General features: G+C 32.9%; 1 protein-coding gene across 1 annotated transcript in view; it reads right to left on the bottom strand.

Annotated features, from left to right (window-relative positions):
* The window catches only part of LOC139492223 (staphylococcal nuclease domain-containing protein 1-like), a 50,514-nt gene extending 31,756 nt beyond the window's left edge, over window positions 1–18,758 (bottom strand). The window contains exons 1-3 of the mRNA XM_071280408.1: window positions 18,428–18,758; window positions 8,358–8,507; window positions 7,797–7,920 (exon numbers count right to left, since the gene is read on the bottom strand). Of these exons, the coding sequence (XP_071136509.1) occupies window positions 7,797–7,920; window positions 8,358–8,507; window positions 18,428–18,472 (319 nt within the window). The 5' untranslated portion in view covers window positions 18,473–18,758. The remainder of the gene's footprint in view (window positions 1–7,796; window positions 7,921–8,357; window positions 8,508–18,427) is intronic.
* Between the last annotated feature and the right edge of the window lie 2,262 nt (window positions 18,759–21,020).

The following is a 21,020-nucleotide window of genomic DNA, read 5'->3' as shown; positions in this document are numbered from 1 at the left end:
GTTAAAAAGAAACTAAAAAAAAATCATGCATGTTGTAAACTTTAAAATTGGGATAGTTTTATGAGCATTAAGAACAGCCAGATTTGAATACAATTTAAGAAATTCCGGTAAAGTCAATGATATCAAACAGATGTGCAATGGTATATCAAATTGGGAAATATTGCATTTAGTTTTTATTAAAGATTAAAACTAATATTTTTTACTTCATATTTGAATCTTTACGCCAATTGCCGCTAAGAAAGTAATCCAAAATGGTTTCCTTTTTATTTTTATACACTTTCGGAATTATGAATCTGAATTTTATGGGTACGTCTAAACACCGCTCAGGACCTCCTGAGTGCACTCAGGACCCTTTATAGTCATCGTATTTGAACACAGGATGGATGAATATGTTTGTTACATGCTGCTTATTTAAGAGTTAGATTTTGGTAGAATTTTGGGGCACTTCCAACTCTGTGCAAGAAGACTTAGTTGTGGTTTTGAACGTGGTTTACTTACAAATCATTTAGAAATAATTACCAAATATGACAATTTTCAGAAAACGGAGACAAATTAATTTTTCAGAATTTATTTTCACATTTGAATTCGTTCAACTGAAGGCTTGTATTACAGCTAGACAAAAACAACATTAATGAGAAAGATAAATCTTACCAAATTTGTTAAAACACTCGTATTACTCAAGAATAAAATTACTGGAAAAGAACGATAAAAATGGGAAAGTTCACGTCTAACTTCATGAGATTTGATTATTTGAAAGGCGTATTTTAGTAAGTACGGCTTCTACAGTTAAGAACGGATTCCATTTACAAAACTAAATCTTAATTCATGAAAAGTATGACAAATTTATTTCCCTTTTCAAACTCGTTTAAGGAATTTATTACAGGACAAGAACGAGTTCTAATAGGGGAATAAATCTACCTAAATGAAATTTTGATTGAATTGTTATGTTATACATACACAGCCTCTCATTGGTTAAAAAGTCAGTTAATTATTTGAATAAGACTTAGAACAGAATGATACCAATATATTTATTTTTGAATTCAACGCTATTTTTAGTGAGTGATCAGTTCGGAAGCCCTGGAGTGCCACGCAAAAAAACTACAACTTGCGCATGAGTTACTATCTTGCGTGCAAGTTGTAATGTTTGTTCATGGAACTCCAGGGCTTCTGTATTATTGTAATATATCTAGCGAAAGAATTATTCTTTTTAATTTTTTTAACTAAAAATAAATCTTAACTTTTTATTGCACGAAATTTTAATAAAATACGAAAATCTGATTCTATACAAAGAATATAATAACGATATTTTTTTTTATCTATTAGGTTAATGAAATAAAATGAATTTTAAAAACAAAAATTTCCTATATATATAACTATATATGTACATTTCTCATATTTCTCGACTGGCTTCAATTATTACAAACAAAAAGAAAGGTTAACTTTATTTAATAGTTTTTTTTTTCTAAAACAATATATCTTCATTGTTCTTTATTTTTCAAAAGACATCTTGATTTTGGTTGTTTTCAAAGCTTACTTGTATGGGGTTTGTACCATCACTAATCACTCCTAATTATTAAAGATTAACGACCTAATCAACATGATAATTGGTATTCAATATAATCCACGGTCATGCCTGACATATTTCCCAAAACGGCTAGTGCCGATGAAATCTTCAATAACTCCTTAAATGTTAAAATAATTTAATAAAAACAAAAAATATTAGATGGAGAATTAAATTATCTATCGAATGCATACCTCCACCACTCACTAAAACATATAGTTTGTGTCCTTTGTATGTCCTGAGTGCACTAGGGAGGTCCTGAGCGGTGTTTAGACGTACCGGAATTTTATTTTCAATGAGTGATAGATTTCTCTTGGAAGAAATTTAAAGGTCCCATCAAATAAACTATACAGAGAACAATACCTGTTGTATTTGTTCAATGGGACAATAGAAATTACAAAAGTTTAAATGGACGGGTAACTTGCAGGTGAATCTATGGAAAACTATGATAAGGTACGCAATAAATACAGCATACTCTTTCTAATCCTTTCTCACTGTGTATCATCGCCACCAGAAATTGGGTACTAATGAAGCAGAGAGAAACAGAAAAAAAAAGTAAACAAGTTGAGAATTCATTCAATTTAAAGCATTTCCACTCATTTGATGAGGATGCCGCTTAAGAAATGATTTTCTGATATGTAATTCTTGAAATTATTAGGCCGATAAGTACAAAATTGCGACCAGATTTTGTGTTATACTCCAAAACTTGCCACTTAGTACCGGAAAATTTCGAGGTCGATCGTCCTCTGTCGCCCCATTCTCAAGATATTGAACTGTTTTTCATTATTTTTCCAGACACGTTTGTAGATTACTATAGTGTGGCATCATATTTACTCAATTTTTTGTCAAAAAGATGTTTTTTAAGGAATATGGACAAAAACATTGTTTGTTTATTGTACGGCGAATTGCAGGACGTTGTATGGCGAATTGCAAAATAACAACTTTTGTCTGTACGGCGTCTTGCAATATATTGTAATTTTAAGATAAAATTAATTACTGTTTAGATAATATCAAGTGACGATATTTTGTCGACATCAAAGCTTTACAGGCTAACAAATATACAAAATAAACTACAAATCAAATATCATAAAATATATGCCGTTAATTTGTTCAGAAGTCGTCGTTGCGTACCGCCATTTGACTTTGTACTAAAAGGTTTTTTTTCCAACCATATTATTCTAAATACATTCATATATCGTTATACTACTAACAACTGTTGTCTTTTTTGTTTCAAGGGTGAAATTTTGTATGTTTAATAAAAAAAAAAAAAACCCGACCATTCATCTTTTGTTGGTGCTGTTTTTTTTGTTTTTTTTTTAAATATAAACAGTGGAGATGTGGTATGATAGCAAATAAGATAACTATCCATCAGGATCAAATAAAGTTTTTGTAGGCAATTAGATGCTATCGTACAGCATTCAACAACGAAAACTCGTACCTTATAGTCGGCTATAAAAAGCCCCGACATGAAAAATGTGGAAGGATTCAACAAGAAAACTAACGGCCTAACTCATAACAAAACAATTTATGAAAAACAACAAATATGATAGAGATGAACCAACGACATTTACCGAACTACAGGATCTAGACTTCGGACAAACACATAAAGTATGTGCTGGATTAAATACATTGTTTACTCTTTTAATTTCTAAAAGGATTCATTTGTAAAAAGAAAAGTTTGTTAAAAAAATACTTTGTTTTCATTGAAAGTTAGGAGAATTAATCGTGAATTGTGTTTCGAATTAACGTTCTTGTTTCTTTTTTAGTTTCAGCAAATTCAATCAATCTTTTTATTTACAGGGGGAAATCATAAAAGACTGTTGCTAAGGCTGTTTGGCTTAAACTTAAAGGAGTAGATAGAGGGTTAGTGAGAAGGAGTGTATTTGTCTGAACTCTCATTGTAGTGCATTTTCAAGATTAATATGTGAAATATTTCTCAGTAAATTTTAATGTGATTTTGTGCCAATTAAAATTATATAATAACAGCCGATTTCAATGAGTGTGTGGCTTAATGTAAAATCTTTAGTTAGCTTGCTTGGAAGCTGAACCATGAAGTCATTGTTATGTAAAGTATAATGCCCTCCTTTCGAAGTAGTCTAGTCCTACAGACAGATATATTTGTATTTCTGACGGACTAGTCTACTCTACAGGAGGGTAGTTTACCTATAAATCTAACAATGACATCACGGTTCATCTAACAAGCAAGCTAACTTAAGATACTACCTTTAGCTACACACTCATTGAAATCGGCTGTTGTACAAGTAAGACTTGCATTTGCGTTCAAAGATATAGGAGCACGTGATTGTTTGTTTTCAAACACAGTCACCTTCTCTGTTTTGAAGCTTATTTAAGTACTGAATGCTTCTTTTTGTAAATTCATTGGGTGTAAAAGCGTTGACCGAAGTACATTCATTCTAAAAATGTACGCACGGTCAACGCTTTTACAACCCTATGAAATTACGAAAAGAAGCATTCAATTCTTATAATTACATTTGTTCTCGCTATGATCATGAAAACACGATTACTATCAAGTTTTTTTTTCTTTTATTGACCTGTGCACTTTATTGTGGAAACGTGTGTCATCATGCATGTTTCATCATGCAATTTATTTTTATTATATTTGCACATGCGTATATTGACTTAAGAATAATGAATTATCAAATTATCATGCACTTAATATATTTCCTTAACTTTAAAACACTTTGAAACTCTTAAATGGTGCACATGATGTTACTAATTCATTTATTATGACTGTAATGTGTTGCATTCCAAAATTGACATGGTTGACCTAAATACAACAACCGTTCATGCTGGCTGTTCAATCTCCTCCCTCTGAAAAATCACAGTGCAAACCGTTTGCTTCTTTACAAACAAAAAAGAGAGGTTCATGGAAGAGCCTACACAAATGCTTTTACACTTATACTTATCGGTCATAGAAATTACCTCAATTGTCCTATTCAGAATCGAAATAATTGATGCAAGCTATACTCTATTGTAGTTTTAACATGGGTAGGCATTATATTCGTGTTCACGAATATAATGCCTAACCATGTTAAAACTACAAAAAAGTATATAATGCCTACCCATGTTAAAACTACAATAAAGTATAGCTATACCCATGTTAAAACTACAATAAAGTATAGCTTGCATCAATTATTTCTAAATGAAGTATGAAGCGAGATTGCTGTTAGCCAATCAAAATAACGTATAATAATGAAACATACATATAATGTAATTATAAAGATATGGATCTCGGCCTGATCAGATGTGTTTCAAAACAGTTATCCCTATTTTTGTGTGTGTGTAAATAATCTAATCTTTAGATAGGTGCTAAAATAAAAATCATTTTTATTAATAAGAAACAACAAGTGCAACTTAAGCATGCCTGAATGTAAAAAGGTGTACCCGACTTATTCTTTCACGATATGAATTTAGTAAATTACCGATTACGGTATTTTAATAAAACTGTTTATGAGGTCAAATAAATAAATGAACGCTATCAAATCAACAGTTTTATTCCATATTGGTATTATTTTAGTAGGTTTCTCTATATGAATTGGTTTTTGAATAAAAAAGCATATTCACCTGAGAAAGTGTTATTCACCGCGCTAAACGTCACGCACTTTTGCATGCAACGTTATGGTAAAATGTTTCATGTGTAAAAAAAATTTGGTATATGTTTGTCATTAAATACATTTTCTTCTCTCGGAATATGGAATAAAACAATTACTGTCTTTTGTTTCGGTAAATATGTGGTTTTATTGACTTTTGAAAAACTGATATTCACTGAAGCCGACAGTTCAGTATCTTGAGAATGGGGTGACAGAGGACGACAGAGGACAATCGACCTCGAAATTTTCCTGTACTAAGTGGCAAGTTTTGGGGTATAACACAAAATCTTGTCTTAATTTTGTACTTATCGGCATAATAATTTCAAGAATTATATATCAGAAAGTCATTTCTTAAGCGGCATTCTCATCAAATAAGTGGAAATGCTTTAAATTTAATGAATTCTCAACTTGTTTACTTTTTTTTCTATTTCTCTCCGCTTCGTTAGTACCCAATTTCCGGTGACGATGATACACAGTGTTTCTGTTTATCCTTTCCAAATAACAACATTCATACCTGTGTACGCTTGAACTCACACCTGCGGCTAAATAGCTACAAGGTAAACGAATTGACCTCAAGCCGAGAAATATACAGTGACCTTTACAAAATAATATACACACTCTGCTCACATATAAGTTGTATTGAAATGATTTATCATTATCAAAACAATAACAGTAAATAGAACTGAATATTTCAGTTCAATATAAGTAAAAATGTTCAATAAATATTTTATGAAAAAAATCTCAACAATAATTAATGAAATTTATTCGATAACATTTACTAGAGATAATTTTATAGGAGTTTAATTCAATCAATACAAAACGGTATATGCATATTCATTTTCGTTCATTCTTATATTGTGGTTAATAACTACGACCATTCGTCAGCTGTGCGCTTTTAATTACGTATATTGTCGATAAGCTATAAGAGTTAAACAGATTTTATTTTTTCCCAGAAATCAACAAATCCGACTAAAACGTCACGACCCACTCGAGAATTCAACCAAAAAAGTTACAAATACTTGATTTTCTCAGTTATTAGAAGGAATATAAATTTAAAACTTTGCAAATGTGTTTTTATGTTAAGATGAACATAATTAGATGATAAGTAAAAACTCGCGGAATTTCCCTTTAACACACATGAATACAGTTACTTATTACAGACCCAATACCACACATGAATACAGTAACTTATTACAGACCCAATACCACACATGAATACAGTAACTTAGTACAGACCCATTAAATTAACACACATGAATACAGTAACTTGTTACAGACCAAATACCACACATGAATACAGTAACTTATTACAGACCCAATACCACACATGAATACAGTAACTTATTACAGACCCAATACCACACATGAATACAGTAACTTGTTACAGACCCAATACCATACATGAATACAGTATCTTATTACAGACCCAATACCACACATAAATACAGTAACTTATTACAGACCCAATACCACACATGAATACAGTAACTTAGTACAGACCCATTAAATTAACACACATTAATACAGTAACTTGTTACAGACCAAATACCACACATGAATACAGTAACTTATTACAGACCCAATACCACACATGAATACAGTAACTTATTACAGACCCAATACCACACATGAATACAGTAACTTAGTACAGACCCAAAACTACACATGACTACAGTAACTTAGTACAGACCCATTAACACACATGAATACAGTAACTTGTTACAGACCCAATACCATACATGAATACAGTATCTTATTACAGACCCAATACCACACATGAATACAGTAACTTATTACAGACCCAATACCACACATGAATACAGTAACTTAGTACAGACCCATCAGTGTTCTAGGATTCCCATTACCCGTTACCCGGGGTAAGTGGATTAGGACAACGGGTAAGTCATTTTTTAGCCTTTGTCACCCGGTGGTAAGTCAATTTTCAAGTTTGGGGAAGCCGAAAAACTCTTGAAATTTCCCGGTCCTCTTCAATTTTCCCATATCTGCTTTTTATTTTTATTAAATCACGAGAAAAAACTTTGATAAAAGATCGAAGATTTTGTCGATGTCTATCGGCGCTTTTATTCAAGCACTCGTTTACTAGGTGTAATCAAGCGCAAAAGAGACCACATTCTTCTCCTATCATTCTAAAAGTCGGTCACGGTGTCGGTAAAATCCGAAAATCCGGATTGATAACTGGTGCTTAAATCGGGACATAAACGATTTTTTTTCTTGTCATCGGAGGAAAATAAACTTACAGTTGCATTTATTATAGCTCTTAATAAATGACATAGTAATAACTATAACATATTTGTCAAATTTAGTAAGAAATCGGTTTTTTTAAATTTTGTACAAAATTCAATCGTATCCAAATCCAGCTTTGTTCAGTAAATTACAATATTCAAAGTTATTATGGCGGGTAAGTAATTTTTTTATTGATCTTACCCTTGGTAAGTCAAGGTGCCAAAAAAATCCTAGAACACTGCCCATTAACACACATGAATACAGTAACTTGTTACAGACCCAATACCATACATGAATACAGTATCTTATTACAGACCCAATACCACACATGAATACACTATACAGTAACTTAACTTTCAGGCACATGACCCCAAACTTACCTTTTCCTGCGTAGATAATACCATACAGTCTCTTTGTACCAGGTACTTCATATTCTTTAACGAAAACAATCTCTTTGCCGATTAATTTCTTTCTTAAAAATTCTCTTGCTTCCCAGGCAAATGGCTGTAAATAAAAATAATTAAAATACATTAACTCTTAAAAGTTAGAAACTTGTCATGCCTGTTCATACTGATGAAGAATTTTTCAGTATATACTACATGTATATGTATAACTAACATGAAACCATCCTGTTGTTTATGCTTATTTTTTGCGATTTACTTGCATGAGGAATGAAGTTAATTAAATTGTGTTATCATGAAAGGCATAAAAATAAACAAATGAACAAAATGAGATTTTCACATACAAAAAATTCAGAATAAAAAAACATGGTTCATGTCTATTTATAAAGATGGAGCATTGTGAGAGAGAGAATTAAATGATGTACATGTTAATGATTGGAGATAATAAAATGTTTTCCTTTAAAGTAATTTTTTTTAAAAGATTCAAAAGCTTGTTTTAGATGTTAATCATATCTTTTTATTTTCTATCTACATTCTTACCTCATCTTTAGTTTCAACAGAACCTTCCATGTTTGGGTTTGGTCTTCGTGCCATTCTTGGTGCAGTAATGTTCGACAGGCATATTGTTTTTTCTGGAGGTGGACCACCCTGTGGCTGTCCTCTGATGACAACTGCATCTCCAGACAATGCCTGTTAATTCAACAAAACAGTGATTATATAAATGTCTATCACTTGTCCTCAAACCTCTTGTTTATTATTACTTCTAACTTGAATATCTAGTCTTGACATGTATCAAAAAGACACCAAGATGTACAATGTTGGCAGTACATTTGTGATACACTGATTAAGTAATAAACTAAATAGTCATTCTTTTAATAGCAATAATCATGATAATTCATGTAGAAGCTGAAATCAGCAGTGGCATACCAATTATGGATCTGAAACTTTCACTAGTGTTAACGTGATATTGAATATCTTATTCATCTTATTTGATCATTTTAAAATACAAATTTTAATAGGTGCTCACACAACATGATCAAAAACTGTGTTTCAAATTGATATGAGTTCTTGATTGTTTTATTTCATAAGAGCTTTGTTAAGACAGAAGTCCTACAGAATGATTGTGTATAAATGGAAGATGTGTTTTTTCCTCTTATGTCTTTATCATTGACTTGTTTATCAGGATTCAGAATTCAGTTTTGTAGTTAGTTCAAACAAGGTGATTGTATTCCTGTTTACTTTAATATTTTTTCCAAGTGAATGCTGGTGATTGTAACCTACATGTACTCATTCAAGATATCTCTCTGTATATCCAAGAGATAAAGGTACAGTGATACAAGGTGTGTGATGAGATTCAAGACTTATATATATGTAAGAGCAATTTCTAATATAAAAATCCTCTTTTACAAGTTCATGTTTTACTGTACAAATCTTTCATCACCTCAAAGTAAAGATTCCCACTTTAAATGAGTCTTCAATTTCTAAACCAAAGATCTTCATGACAATAACATGAATCCAAACTGACATGGATATACAAAAATGTACAACTCATGAACATTGTTAAAAAAAAAACTTAATCCCCCTGGCATACGATACAATGCTGATTTACAAATCAATTAACTGATAAAAAAAGTGGTGATTGGCATATATGCCTTATTCTAATTTGACATTCTCAGCCTTCAGTTACTTAATACTTATTTCACATCATTTAGACTGCTACAATCATTGACAATACAATGATAAGACATTTAATGTCATCCCTAATGGATGGGCTTTTCATGTTTAGACAATTAGTCAGTGAATAATTAAGAATAATCATTAGATAGGTACATGTAAATACATTGCCAAAATTCAGGACGACTTAAAACAATACAACGGCAAAAACCCTACATTTTTCCCAATTTTGGGAGTAAAATTCCCAAATTATCACAAAATTTATTTTCATCTTTATTATTCATGACAGAGATGTTCATTTTATTCAACAGTAAGCTTTATGTCAAAAATCGTCAACAAGTAATGTGTAAATCCAAGTTGAAACATATTGAATGACAAACAACATTTGACAAACAATGGCTGCCATAAATAAACAGGAAATGTGGGAAAATACTAAAACCAGATCAAATCCGGAAACGAACAAGTATATAATTCCGGGTTTGTCAATCAAATACAGTTTATAAAAAATGAAAAGAACCAAACATGTGACAGCTATCATAGCAACACTAAAATTGAAAAGTAAAAGACATATATAAAAGAAAATAGAAACAGGATATATTTTATACAGAACTCAAAATATTTAAGTTCAAAAATGTTCATGTCAAAATAAAACCAGATGTTCCGCAGGGCGTAGCTTTATACGACAGCAGAGGTTGAACCCTGAACGGTTGGGGCAAGTATGGACACAACATTCAAGCTGGATTCAGCTCTAAATTTGGATTGTGATTAAATAGTTGACACAGCATAGGTTTCTGACACAGAATGAATGTGTTCTAATGAACTTAAAATTTTTGTTTTCTCTTAGAGCAATTCACTATGCTGTTGAATATTAATCCTCTCAAAAAATTGTTTGAAGAAAATTTTTTTAATCACATCCCCCTTTCCCTTATTCCAAAACTAATCTCAATTAAAATTTCTAATGGAGTTTGCAACAATAACTACTCATTTAAATACATCATAAAATATTAAGATGTAAAAAAACTGCTTGTTATCACTGAATGGTAAAGATTATTTTAATTTATCAGTTGGTAGTAAAAAGTGAATATACATTGTATATTGTATATAACAAAGATTTAAGTTGATTCTGGACAAAGAAAGATAACTCTAATTAAAAAAAAATCTTGCTATTGCACAATATTTTGCAATTAGATATTTCTTGCTTACTTTTCTGGACAAAGAAAGATAACTCTAATTAAAAAAAAATTTGCTATTTCACAATATTGTGCAATTAGATATTTCTTGCCATTGCGCAATACTGTGCAATTGAAAAGACTTGCTATTGCACAATACTTAATATAATAATTTAAGATCCTGATTTGGACCAACTTGAAAACTGGGCCCATAATAAAAAAATCTAAGTACATTTTTGGATTCAGCATATCAAAGAACCCCAAGATTTCAATTTTTGTTAAAATCAGACTAAGTTTAATTTTGGACCCTTTGGACTTTAGTGTAGACCAATTTGAAAACAGGACCAAAAATGAAGAATCTACATACACAGTTAGATTTGGTATATCAAAGAACCCCATTTATTTAATTTTTGATGAAATCAAACAAAGTTTAATTTTGGACCCCGATTTGGACCAACTTGAAAACTGGGCCAATAATCAAGAATCTAATTACATTTTTAGATTCAGCATATCAAACAACCTAACTGATTCATTTTTTGTCAAAATCAAACTAAGTTTAATTTTGGACCCTTTGGACCTTAATGTAGACCAATTTGAAAACGGGACCAAAAGTTAAGAATCTACATACATAGTCATGACAGTTAGATTCGGCATATCAAAGAACCCTAATTATTCAATTTTGATGAAATCAAACAAAGTTTAATTTTGGACCCTTTGGGCCCCTTATTCTGTTGGGACCAAAACTCCCAAAATCAATACCAACCTTCCTTTTATGGTCATAAACCTTGTGTTTAAATTTCATAGATTTCTATTTACTTATACTAACGTTATGGTGCGAAAACCAAGAAAAATGCTTATTTGGGTCCCTTTTTGGCCCCTAATTCCTAAACTGTTGGGACCTAAACTCCCAAAATCAATACCAACCTTCCTTTTGTAGTCATTAACATTGTGTTTAAATTTCATTGATTTCTATTTACTTAAACTAAAGTTATTGTGCGAAAACCAAGAATAATGCTTATTTGGTCCCTTTTTTGGCCCCTAATTCCTAAACTGTTGGGACCTAAACTCCCAAAATCAATCCCAACCGTTCTTTTGTGGTCATAAACCTTGTGTCAAAATTTCATAGATTTCTATTAACTTAAACTAAAGTTATAGTGCGAAAACCAAGAAAATGCTTATTTGGGCCCTTTTTGGCCCCTAATTCCTAAAATGTTGGGACCAAAACTCCCAAAATCAATACCAACCTTCCTTTTGTGGTCATAAACCTTGTCTTAAAATTTCATAGATTTCCATTCATTTTTACTAAAGTTAGAGTGCGAAAACTAAAAGTATTCGGACGACGACGACGACGCAGACGACGACGCCAACGTGATAGCAATATACGGTCGTATAAAAAAATAACAATCCTTTAAAAAGTTAGAACTCATTATTTTGATACTCAAATAAACTTTAATGCCATGTTGTTATATTTAAAAACAAATTTAATGAACTAAACACACTAAAACTAACATCTGGTATATATATTGGTTGTTTTTCCCAATTTCATTGAAAACTGCGCTAAAAAATTCTCAAAACTGGCCAGGGTCCTTTTTCCCAAAATACCCAGATAAACCCTTGATACGGTTGAATGTACCCTGGAATACGCCTCCACTGTATGGGACCCTTACCAACATAACCTTGAAAAAGACCTAGAACAAGTACATAGAAGGGCAGCTAGGTGTACAATGAATACCAAGATGTATCCCCAGGTTGTGTCAGCTCCTTAATGGAGACTAAAATGGGAGCCTCTTAAAGATCGCCGCTGCAAAGACCGACTCACCATGACATACAAGAACCGCTATAGATTGGTGGATATTGACCCCTCTAATTATTACAAACCTGGAGATTCAAGGACCAGAGGAGGCCACCCCATACACCAACAGTGCACTCTAAAAGACCTATACAGGTACTCCTTCTTTCCAAGATCAACCAGGGAATGGAACACTCTACCGGAAAAAGCCACAACAGCAGCTACACTAGAAGAGTTCAAGGCCAGCCTTACCATCCTGCCAGAGGCCTTGACAGGAGCTTCACACACCTAGATCTCCTTTGACCCCAGATGTACATAGTTTTATTTGTAAATAATTTTCCTGTAAATAGTTTTTATTAATTGAGGAGGGAAGGCCTCATGATTTCACGAGCAAGAGTCATTTATACACTCAAGAAGAGTCCGACTCTGTACTGAAAGAAGAAGAAGAAGAATGTGATCATCATGGTTATTCCTGTAGCTCACAAACAAATGCAGGTTAAATTCCCAATAGCATTTCTATTCAGTAGTCTCCTTCTTTATCGAACCGTCAAAATCTTCTAATAATTGGCAAACTCTCAACAAATCTTGTCATTAATTAAGATACTGTCACATATCATCTCCCTTATACAGTCCCAGGAGATGGAAACTGGATTTTTTTTCACAACTAAATTAATCATAAATGTCGATGATTTGAAAATAGGTGGGGCAAATGTAGACTTGAGTTTAAATAATACATTAGTGAATTCATGAGGTATATTGTATGCACCCAGGGGCGGATCCAGCCATTTTAAAAAGGGGGGGTTCCTAACCCCGGACAAAGGGGGGGTTCCAACTATATGTCCCCATTCAAATGCATTGATCGTCCAAAAAAAGGGGGGGTTCCAACCCCCGGAACCCCCCCTCTGGATCCGCGCCTGGCACCCATATTGTCCAAAACTGGAATTTATAGGAGATGGAGTTATGATTACCCATAATAATACCATGACTTTTGATTGGGTATATACAGTCAGGGCATGTTACTTGAAATTCAAGCTGCAGAGTGCAGACACATTTTTTGAATGCAACAATCCAACATATAAAATATTTGACTCTGGCAGTTACCTCATGCATATTTTATGCATTTGTTTAAACCTAATCAAAACAAAACATTTTCATTCTACCAATACATTTATCAGGTGCTCATTTCAACCTATGAAAGAAATATAAAACACTTATGGCTATAGTAAGCAACTTCACACCTAAAAATTAATTTTCATGATCAAAAGAAAAAAAAAGGACCTACCAAAAAGCAATGAAATGCTTCCCTGACTGCAGCCTGATTAGACCTCGGATTTGATTAAGCATATAAAAACATACCAAAATTTAATGTCAAACTTTTAGACTAATTTGAAAACAGGTATCAGGTGAACCTGAAACATTTCTTTTCATCAGCAGTCTCTGACTACATATAAACTTTCTTAATTTTTCATGGTTGTCCAACAAAAATGTTGAAAATATTTACTTCTATTTTTTTTCTAGCTTCTCTCATCATGCTCATGTGAAGGCAGTACCTTTTTGGTCACTATCTATGTGTTGCATCTAAATATGAATTGTAACACTTTATAGTGACTGAACAGGTTAAACAAATACTTCTCAAGAAACAAAAAAAAAGGAAGACAACTTGGAACAGCACATCCATGAGACTGAATAAAAACTCATAAATGAATAGCATGGACAATAGTTTAGTTATATGTCCTTGTGAATAGTTAGGAAAGATATCAATAATTCTGCAGATAACACAATTTTATCAGGTTGTAGTACATTTTGTGTTAAAATTTTCACACAATTAGTGAATCTTTCAGAAAGGCTAAACTATATAACTTTTAATTACTGAAAGTTTCAAGCAATGACTGTTGAAGTGTTTCATTTACCAAATAACTGTCATAACTGTGTTTCTGAGAAAAAAATCATGTTCAAGTTTGTTAATTAACAATGATTAAAGAGAAAGTAGATCCTTTTGCACTCGATCACACATGTCAATTGTGAACTAGGGAGACAGATTAATATACAAATGATATACATGTAAGTACTTTTTGCTTGTTTCTGAATCCTAAATGTGAATGTGTAGATAAAATATATTTGTATTATTTTATAATAAAATATTGTTTACATCAGTTGCTAAATGAACAAATATACTTTTTTTTACAAGGACCAGTCCACTGATACTGACATTATCAAGGAGTACACATGTACATAGAAAAGGAAAAATGCAATTACAGATAAAATAATATACACCCTCTCTTTCATGTGTATCTCCTGCCATTTCAGTATTTGAAATTTTGAAAAAACTTAAAGAAAACATAATGAACCCCTACAAAAAAAAAATCCCCCCCCTAAAAAAAAAGTTTACCCTGAAACTCAATCTCAGCCTTCCCTTTGTGTTGTACAATTTCAGAAAGTTCAATTCACTTACACACAAGTTATTGTCTAGAAACTACAAAAATACTCTTTTTTGGCCCATGACTCCCTTAAGGCTTAAATTAAAATATTGTTTGTTTGCCCTTTACCGACCGACCCTATAAATTCGTTCCGCCTGAAAATCTTTTATTTGTATTTACCAGCAAAATTTTATTTTATTTCATTTGTTCGTTCCTACCAAAAATCTTATATTTGTATTTCCCGCTCAAAACATTTTTACCGGAATCCTCCGATTTTATCTTTAACGTATAAGGTCCGGTCCGTTTGGTATCACCTGAGCGTTTGACATGAACACTTGCATTTAAAGTTTCAATGCATTTGTTTGAAATCGATGTTGAACGCTTCCTGAAAGCATGATATGATGTACAATACTCTGTACCTTTATACTTAAAGAGCAGGGTTCGTTTACAAAAAAGTTCGTTCGATACAAAATTATCAACGTGTGTACAAACTAATTTGTAAACGGACGTTGTGTTCTATGTTGGGATTGCCTTTTGACAAATTTTGTGATCCGCAGATCAGGATGATTACGTTAACGATGCCGATATATTATTTATATCTGAAATGAACCAAAAGTTACAAAACCCTGTAAAGTGGAGAATATCTGGCAGTAAAATGAGGCCCCTCATGGGGGGTCCTAGTAATCACATAATCACCATTTTTTTGCCAATATAATCACATAATCATTAAATATTTGCTTATCTTTAGTAATCAAATAATCATAAACTAAAAATACAGTCCTAGGTAATCAAATAATCATGAAATATTTGGCTTAATAATCAAATAATCATTAAACATGTTAAAAAAACGGCCAAGTAATCACATAATCAAAAACCCCATGAGGGCCCTCTAAAATCGCCAAGTTTTTCATACAGATCATTTATAAATGCGATGGAAAATATGTGACGTCTTGTAGCATTTTTTATTGGAAACAACTTTTAGGCACACACGAAATTTTGAACCCTCTATGGACTTTTTCTACCAGTAATGTATGACTTCCCGGACATATCTTACCAGTACAAAGTTATCTCTTACAGAAAACCTTTAGGTAAGCGTACAAGGTACGTAGTACAGAATGTGAGCGCAAGTTCAGACTCTTCAAAGATCCAGGTATATAAACGTTGAAGATATGCGGCACAGGTCTATATTTTGATATTTGAAAACAAAATAGTAGTGCATATGAATTAGCTTCACATTCTACGTGATATATTTTTTTCAAAACTAATAGTCCCAGAAAACTTATTTACAAAAACAAAACGGACCAATATGACATTCTGCAGATTTTGTATCTATAAAATAAAATATTATACCTACCTGCCTACCCATGACAAATAATATACCGAGCCAAGTTATTTTAATGGGGGAAAAAATAAAATATTTTACCTACCTACCTACCCTGTTTCAAAACATAGGGTCGGAAAAGGGCAAACAAACAATATTTTAATTTAGGCCTAACTGTTGGTACATGTACATTTGTACCATAACCCCCAAAATCAGTTTTAACCTGGTTTCATTTTTGGTATTGAACCTTCTGGTACAATTTCATAGAGATCCATTCACTTACACTAAAGTTATTGTCTGGAAACCAAATGTGTCTTCAAACAACAACAATGACAAAAATTAGATAGCATTATAATGCAATCTCATTAAAATTGAAATGTTCCCTATTTTCATTCTAAATTTTATTTTGCCATTATATAAAAACTTGAAATCTCATGGGGAAAAAAATGCAAGAAATGACAAAAAAACTGACTTTGAATAAGTGAAATTGATGTAGAAACCCACAAACAGAAGATGATCAGGAATTATACATTAATACTGCTGACTGCAGTGTTCCCCCCTCAAATCTTAAATAGCATCCTAGAAAATAGCAAAATCTTAAGACTATCAACTTAACAAACCTATCTATCATGGTTCCTTAGGATTAGATGAAAATTAAAAAAAAACCTGATCAACATAATTTTCAAAACAGGCTCACTGTAAATGCAAACCCCTCTTTTAACAATCAGAATTATCCTCTTGCTGATCACATATTTATGATATGCAGGTAACTGGGAATACAATATGAACATCCAGCCAATTGAGAATGTACAAAAATTCATCAAACAGAGAGTTGTTTGTAATACAAAATAAAATAAAATAAAATAAAAACAGCTACAACTTTTAAATATCATGAATATTGATGTCAGAAAAAGATATTCCAAATCCTTCACCTCTTCATGAAAACCAACAAAAAAATAATTTAATAACCATGCATGATAATGTTATGGATTGTATGACAGTATCTGAAGTTTTGAAATTAAACATTTTTTTTTAAATTGCAAAGAAAGAAAAATGGATATGAAAATGGAACAAGATAATGAATGTAAGCATTGTCATTTTTATGAATTACATGTACCAATAAATTAATTTTTCAGCAGAAAACAATATTGGATCATCAGATCAGAGAGCAACCATTTAGCTTTAAAGGGGGGGGGTATGATATTTGTTGGATTTTTTACACACGAAGCACATTAATGCTATCAATCAAAATTATTCAGTCACAATATAACACTAGAAGGTATGGGGGAAATCTGGATACAGAATTTTTTTGTCCTCTGCTTGAACAGATTTTTTTTTTCATCTTCTTCTTTTAGTTTCCGCACTCCATCATAATATTGATGACTATGTGCCGTGCATCATATTTGGGAATCAGAATATTTTTTTTAGTCCAAATAATTATGACATCCAGGTAAGCTATTTTAAATTTTGGCAATGACGCCTTCTTGCGATGCGGGAAAAAAAATAATAGCCTTTCAAGACGTCATAATTGTTTGGACTTGAAAAATACCATACCCGCTCCTGTCTTTTGAAGTTTAATGATGGGTCCCTAAACATTTTCTTCCTCAACTTAGTTTTATTATATTTTAGACAAAATCTATAATGTAGGACATTCTACCTGAAGATGCATGAAATATTTGCCACTGGAGGTTAAGCAACCAACATTGGCAACAATACACCTTGTCGCTAATCCCAGATGACCCGGCCGCTTGAACTTTTGACGCATAAAACAATCACTTTTTATGACATTTTATGACGTCAAAATTTTATGGGAGCCTGTGTGATATCCAGTAATGGCGGACACATAGCAATAAGGTCTATCAATCAATATATAGGACATAGTCTAGGTATAAAGCTGGCATTTAAGGTAGGGCCTTCCTCATATTAATATAAACAAAAACTAAGTAACATATGTTGACACACATTAACATGATTATGACATACACTTTAAAAATCAATAAATGATCATGAAATGCAGACTGACACAGTTTCTTATTATGGAGATAAACAATTCAATCTAAAACATAATGGAACTTTTTAGGTGACTTACCGGTACCGTTATGTGTACGCGTGGCACTCTTCCAGATGTTTGACACTTTTATTCAAATCTTCGAGACCATACTAGAAACTTTAGAAGTTCATGATAACGACACTTTTGTGTTTACTGTTATATTTCTCCAAAAATAATTGAATAAACTTACTTGTTTAACAATACCCCTTTGAACAGCTGGCTGTGCTGTACTCATGTTGTCGACTCGTGTCAGTTACTGAATGAAAAGGAAGTTCGTTTAGTCACGTGATAATAATGTTGACATTCGTCCCGGATTTCTGCCTGAAGGAATCTGTGTGAGAGATCAGGCACTCATTCGGGTTGTGATATTTTAATAAGTTTATGGACACCGTAGTTTTATCTTTTAAAATTTTATCATTTCAACTATTTTTTCAAAAATAAAAGAATGAACTTTGCCCCAAACCGGAACTTTAACATGTTCAGTCAGGTCAAACCTTCAAAACTTATTCAGAAATTTCGCGTTATTAAACGCAAATCGGACCAAGTTTTTACAAACGTTCTAAATTAAATAAACATTTTCGAGAGCATATTTGAGTTATTACTATTAAACATTTTCGAGAGCATATTTGAGTTATTAGTATTCGATATTTTCGGTTTTTAATTGTTTTATCATTATCGTGTATGAAAAATTATGAACCTGATAACGGTAAGACTTTACCGTTCAATTTGTGCTGCATTGGACTATTGTATATATGTTTAAGGTTTAAAAAGAGGAGTAAATTTTCGATTTTACCTACACATATATAAGAATGAGGTTTATGGATCGAATAAGGCAATCAGATGGTTAACCTTTGTTTCACTTTCAATGCTGACATTCTTTTCTTTTAGTAACCGAACACGCATCAATCATGTGTAATCCATCCATGTATTACAGACTAGGGGAATAGCTCTGGTAGCATGGATGGAGGCGATTATATACGGACACATAAAAACACATCAGCTTCCATTTCTACATTTTAATCAGACAAAGAATGACGTCACAAACATAACTACAAAAGACTGGCAAACGGTGAACAACTCTCTCTTTCACACAGTAATCCTACCATACACATATTACTGATATATAACACAATGACATGGCTAAGGGGTTAAATTGAAGTTCACGACATGAATACATGATTAATCAGAATACACTTTCAAGTAATAAATAATTCATTATTGGCAATGTTTCTTAGCTTGTTTTGACAAAATTTAACTATTTCACTTTCATTAGTGATTGGAAAAAAATCAGAATTCAAATGGTAGGTATCTCGTCCCCCGGCTTTCAGCTTGCTTGATTGTTGCTTGCTTAGTTGCTTGCTTGCTTGCTTGCTTGCTTGCTTGCTTGCTTGCTTGCTTGCTTGCTTGCTTGCTTGCTTGCTTGCTTGCTTGCTTGCTTGCTTGCTTGCTTGCTTGCTTGCTTGCTTGCTTGCTTGCTTGCTTGCTTGCTTGCTTGCTTGCTTGCTTGCTTGCTTGCTTGCTTGCTTGCTTGCTTGCTTGCTTGCTTGCTTGCTTGCTTGCTTGCTTGCTTGCTTGCTTGCTTGCTTGCTTGCTTGCTTGCTTGCTTGCTTGCTTGCTTGCTTGCTTGCTTGCTTGCTTGCTTGCTTGCTTGCTTGCTTGCTTGCTTGCTTGCTTGCTTGCTTGCTTGCTTGCTTGCTTGCTTGCTTGCTTGCTTGCTTGCTTGCTTGCTTGCTTGCTTGCTTGCTTGCTTGCTTGCTTGCTTGCTTGCTTGCTTGCTTGCTTGCTTGCTTGCTTGCTTGCTTGCTTGCTTGCTTGCTTGCTTGCTTGCTTGCTTGCTTGCTTGCTTGCTTGCTTGCTTGCTTGCTTGCTTGCTTGCTTGCTTGCTTGCTTGCTTGCTTGCTTGCTTGCTTGCTTGCTTGCTTGCTTGCTTGCTTGCTTGCTTGCTTGCTTGCTTGCTTGCTTGCTTGCTTGCTTGCTTGCTTGCTTGCTTGCTTGCTTGCTTGCTTGCTTGCTTGCTTGCTTGCTTGCTTGCTTGCTTGCTTGCTTGCTTGCTTGCTTGCTTGCTTGCTTGCTTGCTTGCTTGCTTGCTTGCTTGCTTGCTTGCTTGCTTGCTTGCTTGCTTGCTTGCTTGCTTGCTTGCTTGCTTGCTTGCTTGCTTGCTTGCTTGCTTGCTTGCTTGCTTGCTTGCTTGCTTGCTTGCTTGCTTGCTTGCTTGCTTGCTTGCTTGCTTGCTTGCTTGCTTGCTTGCTTGCTTGCTTGCTTGCTTGCTTGCTTGCTTGCTTCCCTTTCAGCTTGCTTGCTTGCTTGCTTCCCTTCCAGCTTGCTTGCTTGCTTGCTCGTTCGCTCGTTGTATCATTTTTCTTTTATTGTTATTGTAGAAAACAAAAGTTGTGTTCACGGATTTTGCTCAATACCTGTGGCTTGTAGGTCCATGATATCATGGATATATGAAGATATGTATCCTAAGTAGAAAAAAGGATCATTTGTCCTTGGTAGAAAGATTTTATAATTTTGAATAAGAAAAATATATGTCAGTAGTATATTATTAAAATTTTGGCTTCGTTTAAAAGATGGGCTTCAGATACCCGGAGGGACAGTCAAACGCATAGATCGAAAATGAACTGACAACGCAATAGAAGCTGTATCTAATATTTAATTATCTACAAGGTTTAATAGTTTAAACAGTATTTATTATTGAAAAAATACATCAATAAGGTATAACAATGTTACATGAAATTGAAATATATATAATATATATAATTTGATAATATATATATGGGAGG

The sequence above is a fragment of the Mytilus edulis genome, chromosome 10, assembly GCF_963676685.1.
Source record: "Mytilus edulis chromosome 10, xbMytEdul2.2, whole genome shotgun sequence".
NCBI classification, from domain to species: Eukaryota; Metazoa; Mollusca; class Bivalvia; order Mytilida; family Mytilidae; genus Mytilus; species Mytilus edulis.
Note: the sequence above shows the minus strand (reverse complement) of the source record. Positions and strands in the feature narration are given on the sequence as shown.